This window comes from Gobio gobio (assembly GCF_949357685.1).
Source record: "Gobio gobio genome assembly, chromosome: 3".
Classification (NCBI taxonomy): domain Eukaryota; kingdom Metazoa; phylum Chordata; class Actinopteri; order Cypriniformes; family Gobionidae; genus Gobio; species Gobio gobio.
This window is the reverse complement of record NC_137099.1, coordinates 22,795,771-22,802,215: the sequence shown is the minus strand read 5'-3', so window position 1 is coordinate 22,802,215 and position 6,445 is coordinate 22,795,771. Positions and strand designations below refer to the sequence as shown.

General features: G+C 37.3%; 1 protein-coding gene across 1 annotated transcript; it reads left to right on the top strand.

The window, feature by feature from the left end:
- Positions 1 to 3,724: 3,724 nt before the first annotated feature.
- apela (apelin receptor early endogenous ligand) lies at positions 3,725 to 6,188 on the top strand (the record flags this gene model as incomplete). The annotated part of the gene is made up of 2 exons (XM_079812303.1): positions 3,725 to 3,800; positions 6,100 to 6,188. The coding sequence occupies 2 exons, from the start codon at positions 3,725 to 3,727 to the stop codon at positions 6,186 to 6,188; spliced, it is 165 nt and encodes a 54-aa protein (XP_079668429.1).
- Between the last annotated feature and the right edge of the window lie 257 nt (positions 6,189 to 6,445).

Here is a 6,445-nt window from a genome sequence, read left to right as displayed (position 1 = left end):
TAGTTACATGCTGGGTTCTAATCCTAATTGACATGGAAAAAAGCTCAGAGGATGTGTAGTCACACACACACACACAGTTGGCACAAATGAATAGACAGCATCTATGACAGCTGCACTATATCAGACCAACCTAAAACTCGACAGGCCCAGTATATCAAAGAAGAATTGAGATAAATGGTCACACTCATGAGAAAGGTCAAAGAGTGGACACACATATGGCTCACACACTCGGTTTGCACACATATGCACTTCATTATGGACACAAACACACACTTACACTCCAAGAGGTCAACTAAGGCACACTCACACATTCATTCTATCCCAAAATCTCTCTCTAAACACTTTATTAAGTGACTTTTTTGTATTATTTGTGTACTATTGTAGTTTTATATTTTATTTTTATTAAAATTTTACAGTATTTTCAGTCATTTTAGTGCTTCATCTTAAATTTATTTCAGTTGCTTCGAAGGCAACATTAGTTGAACGTTAGTTTTTTCATCTAATATTTATATTTCATTTCAGCTTTATTTCAATTAGCAAAAATGTTTTTTGTTAACGATAATAACCCTGCTTCAATCACATACTCCCACAAATGATCTGATATTTACTGTCATTTGTTTGCTTGATGGGGCTGCTAAGTTATGTGCATATTGTACTAGTTTTTCGCATTGTCTTGCACAGGCAAGCCATTCGCGGCTCCGGCTCATTATAACGCACAGAGACACATGGGGTATCTGTAAATCTAATAACATTACCATATTGGACCCATAACACACTAGGGTATCTGTCCAGTTTAGTATCACATCACTGAACAATAGCATGCACACAAAGAAAAGCCATTCTGAGCTAAAACTCCCTCTTTCTGTCCATCAGAAAGTGATTCTTCCATTATTCAGTCTGTTTTGGGGTAAATAGTCTTTGCAAGGTTGTCTCCAACAAAAATGTTCCACACTTGTACTTGAACTCAAGGAAGCATATGTAGACATAATTCATTCAATTCAGTGTTTGCATGCAAATGATACATGGGGTGTTCCTGAATTAATACTGGCTCCCTTTAAATGCTAGCTTATCCTCTAATTTATAGGCTACTGTATTTATCTTTTGTGTGATAAATTATTATTCTAATGCTCTGCCATTATGAATTGTCTTTTCGCTCCATTCCTTGGTTATTTCCATGGTGATATACTAGCATTTTATGCCTGCAAAACTCAAGCAGATGAGTATTAGACCATGTAAATCCATACTTTTGATGAAAAAGGTGGACATTAGCGCTAACAGACTTTGGCCAGTGTGTAAGTGTGTGTCAGGCTGGCTCTCCTGTTGTGAGGTTTTGTTCTAGGTAGTGAAGTACAATAGTAGCTCATTAGTAAAGAGAGAGCTCATAGATCCAACTGCTACACTATAATCAGCACTTCACAGCTCGTTCACACACGACACAAACACACACACGCACACACACCTAACTGACCAGGCCAGCCAATAATTCACATACCTCTTTGACCAATGCTAATCTCTAACCAAAAACAGACACACTCAACTGCACATATTACCATATGTGAATATAATTTTTTTTGATTCACAGTGTGTTCTAACATTACAATGAAAATCTGTCTACAGTTAAAGATGAAAATAGTTTGTGCACTTATTTGTACTGTATGTATTTGTGATAATATTTGTACATTTGATTAGCATTGTTTTCTATACTTTAAATATGTAACAATGCTTTAACAATTATTATAAATATTATAAAAAAAATCAATATAAAAAAATAATTAAAATAATTTTTTTTGTACCTAAAAAATGTATTTACTTATGTATGAAAGGGATAGTTCACCTAAAAAGTGTTTTTTTTTAACGTTTATCTGCTTACCCCCAGGGCATCCCAGATGTAAGTGTCTTTGTTTCTTCAGTAGAACACAAATTAAGATTTTTAACTCCAACCGTTGCAGTGTGATAGTCGTATAATGTATTTTAGAGTATGAGAGCAATGATAGTAAAAACACATAGACATCCGAATCCTTATTAAACCATGAGGCTCGTGGTGACACATTGATGTCTTAAAGGACAACTCCGGTGAAAAATGAACCTAGGGGTAATTAACACATGGTTACCGAGTAGATCGTTCTCTGGGATGCGTTTTCATGAAAATCGAATGTAAAGAGTTTTATCTCTAAAAACAGATTAGCTTGTAATGCTAGTATTAAATCGCTGGTTAATACCACTAACAAGGCTCAAAATAGCCTCACACTAACACGGTAGCATAATGAGGTTCCCTACATGCAAACCGAAGCATTGAGAACTTTGTAAGAGTACAAACAGTTTAATAAGAAGATACTTTATAAAGACAGTACATTACGCGCATACAGACAGGAGCCATCTTGGACGAGTCGAGCCACGAACGCTGTGCTAAGAGAGCTGGTCGATAGGAATTAACGCAGCTTAGCACAGCGTTCGTAGCTCGACTTTTCACCGGAGTTGTCCTTTAAGACACGAAATGATCGGTTTCTGCAGGAAACCGAACAGTATTTGTTCTTTTTTTACCTCTTATCAGACGAATGTCATCTAGTATTCCCAGCGCCATAACTTCCGGCGAATAAGGTCAAAATAATGGCGCGATCAAAGATTTATATATGTAGATGCCTGTATATATCTATGATCACGCCGGTATTTTGCATGTATTTTGACCTTATTCGCCGGAAGTGATGGCTCTGGGACGGCTGAATGCAGAGCCATAGAAAAAAATGAAATAAAGTTTTAAATATGGATATTTTTCTTACACAAACGCATCGATTCGCTTCAGAAGGCCTTTATTAACACCTCGGAGCCGCGTGGAGCACATTATTTGACAGACAGAGGCATTTTTTATAGACTTCAAAAACAGAGCAACTATTACTGCTATTATAATGCTTGGATTAGCCAGAACATTTTTAATATAACTCAGATTTTGTTCGTCTGAAAGAAGCATGTCATATACACCTACATCACATCTATCAAATGAGCAAAGAATGCAAAAAGAAAAAAAAAAGCAATTTGATTAGTAAACTGAGACCTTTGGACTCCTGTACGTAACAAATAAATTCTTCACACACAAAGTATGATTTCCAAACACTTATTTCAAACTTGTTGTTTTGAGGGAGTCCTATCAGCTGCCAGCTTTCTTACTGAATTAACTTGGAGTCAATATGTGCAATGCAAAGTGTGTGTGTGTGTGTGTGTGTGTGTGTGTGTGTGTGTGTGTGTGTGTGTGTGTGTGTGTGTGTGTGTGATGTCCCATGTCCCCACCCAGTTTTAGGTCTTCCATACCCCTCCTTCTGTTGTGCCCTCTCCTCCCCCTTTCTCTTGTCTGTATAAAGAGGGGGTGAATCTACATTGTCTCGACTGGACATTCCCACTCATCAGGTCATCTATCTAGCTAGCCTATCCATCCCTCTGAGGAGAGAGAAGAAAGTGAATATCGCTATCTGAAACTTTGGAAAAGTTGGAGAGCGTGAAAACTGACTGCAGGTCATCCACTATAAAACTGCATCTACTGCATCCTGCATAGTAGCCTACTGCATCTTATGCGAGCTCCGAGAAAAAAAAAAAAATACTGAGAACGAAAGACGCATAAAAGGATTTCTACAGTGCGTTATCTGCATACTCGCAGAATTTGCCCTCGGAGGTACCGGAAACTTCTGAGGACACTCGGGTCTGCGCAGCGGACCAACCCTCACACAGCATCACCATGAGATTCTTCCATCCTCTCTACCTGCTTCTGCTGCTGCTGACAGTCCTGTTCATCGCCAGCGCCGAGAAAAAAGGTACAAAACCACAAGACCTCGTTTTTAGGGTAAAGAATGTATGAATTCGGCTAGTTAAAACATTTTAATGTGCTATCGACTGTTGTGTGGTGTAGCACTGGCAACACATGCAACAAACCCCTATAAATTAAGGGGAAAAGGTAGGCCTTTTTTTAAGTGCTATTTTTAGGTTCTATATACGATTTTTGCTCAAAATATCAAGTGAACTTTATTTAGACATTTTTTAAGAAAATATTTTTAGTAGTGAATCACACTGATTCTGTTGAATCGGTTTGATGAACTAGGCCTAATGGGAATTCGAAACCAAGCGCTACATTTGCACTGAAGGAATTTTAATCACTAGGCTACACCTGAAGCCAAAAGCAAAACAATGAACAATTTACCCAAGCTGTGAGCTTGTGGTCTGAATTGAATGCAATAAGATTTTTTTTGTAATTATTATTATTATATAGAAAGTGGCAAGAAAATTATTTAAAAAGAAAAATATGTGATTCAGATTCACGAGCAATGACTCTTATGAACAGGTTCTTTTAATGGTTTTAATCAATCTGACGAATTGCTCCCTCAATGAACTCACTCAGAGCGGTTACTGAATCAACATCTGATTCACTTAGGCCTATTAAACTGACTTACCGTCTCGAAATAAAGTTTTGTGTACTGAAGGTTCGTAAAACAAATAGGCCTATCGTTACTGACTGGTTGTTCACAGGGAGTATTTAAAGATACAATACTTTTTGTAAGACATTTTAAAGCAGCTATAGGTATAACTTTTGGAATAATATTCAGGTATACCTTCAAGTTTGTGCAGGATTAAACCTCACGAACGGTCACGAGTCACTTTGGATGAACGTCACCTCATTAGTAAACTAAGAGCTTGTTGGCATATTTAGGTATGTCCTGGTTACTGGTCTGTGCGCAGTCATGGCTGATTTAGGGTCAGTGCTTTGAGTGGATTTTAAGTGGCTTGACGCTTCTGGAAAGTTCAGAGTCTTAACTCCAGGTTTCACTAAGACCCCACTTGACCCTTGACTTGGAAATAAATGTTTTTCTTTCTTTCTATATTAAATAGGCCTTTACTATATTTTACACTTATAAAGCAAAGTTGGAAATAACCAATTTTTTCAGTATTTTTTTTACACTATTTACGTTATTGTTTTGCGCTTATCTAAACGCTGAGGCATATAGCCTATTCGTATACTGTAAATGTAATTTAGCCTACGTGTATACACTCTAATCTCCCGCTGCTGTGGCGGCTATGCGCAATTAATCTGGTGCCCGTGGGCGATCAAGCACCGGCGTTCATTGTTAGTCATGATGTTGAGCACAATAGGTATAATGCATTAGCATAGGGTTACTGCGGTGAAAGAGAGAAAGAGAGGGAGGTACATGGAGTTCGCATAGCTTTAGTCAAAGGCAGATATAAAAGCGCCCGGTTCTCCTCCCGTGCGCATCGTGCCATTGTCCCTGCGCCTCTGGGAGAGGATCTAATAGTTGCTTATGGAGGGAAGTGACATGAGCGTTATCACAAGAAGCTCTGATTGTTATATTGCCTTCTAGATTGTTTGTTACCAACTGGGGAGACCATTCATTTTTATTTTATTTCAGGTAACACCCCAATCTGGGGAGAGGGGGTGGTGGAGGGTGGGGTGGCACATCTTCCCAACCCCCCTAAAATATCAAATTGTACAAACAAATCAACATTGAACTAACCCAGCTCAAGTTTTTAAATATTTTAAAATATATTAAAAGTTGTTTTTGGGGGTTTTTTTGTCATGTGAATGTTAAGAGAACATTCCATTTTGCAAACATGGGAATGTTACTTTTGAATCTTTTCTCAACATTACAAATAGTAACACTAAAAAATGTTAGATGAAGATCCAACTAATGTTTCAGAAAACAAAAACGGTTCATGAATGATAGATCATTGTTTTTGTGCTAACGTTTTAAGAACATTATTAACTTTGATAACTTTGAACCAGATAACTTTGAACAAATGTTTTATTAATTTTGAGAGAATCTTGCCAGAAAGTTTCTAAGAATGTTCTCTGTTAGCTGGAAAATTGAGCTGAATAATGACACTATTGTTTTTATTAGAACTGGTTTACAGTTTTACAGCTAAAATTGTATTCATTTAATAATTTTAGAACTTTGCAATGTTAATACTGTTATTTTCTTGTTTATTACCCAACAATCTGTATAGTACAGGCTATAGCCCTATATAAATAAATGTGACTTGACATGAGAGTAACTTAATTAGTTCATAGCTCTGACAAGTGTTTTATTTTTCTCCATTTTCTAGATTTTCTCCACCTGAGGCGGAAATATCGTAGACACAACTGTCCAAAGAAGCGTTGTCTACCTCTTCACTCCAGAGTACCATTCCCTTGAGGTGAGGCTTTAGTTCACATGCAGGCTATTTATTCCCTTTTATTACTCTGAGGAATGGGCAAATATTGAAAAAGAGTTATCAAAGGGGAGCATCATTAGCAAATCCAAATTCTGACATTCCTTGCAAGTATTTGCCGACAAATAATCGTGAAATACCTCAAATTACTTTTGTGGCTCCTTGACAACACAAACTGATTCTTGACTAACAAGTGCGTGCACTTCATTTAAGAATGGTGTTTACCACTCCATTGTGATCT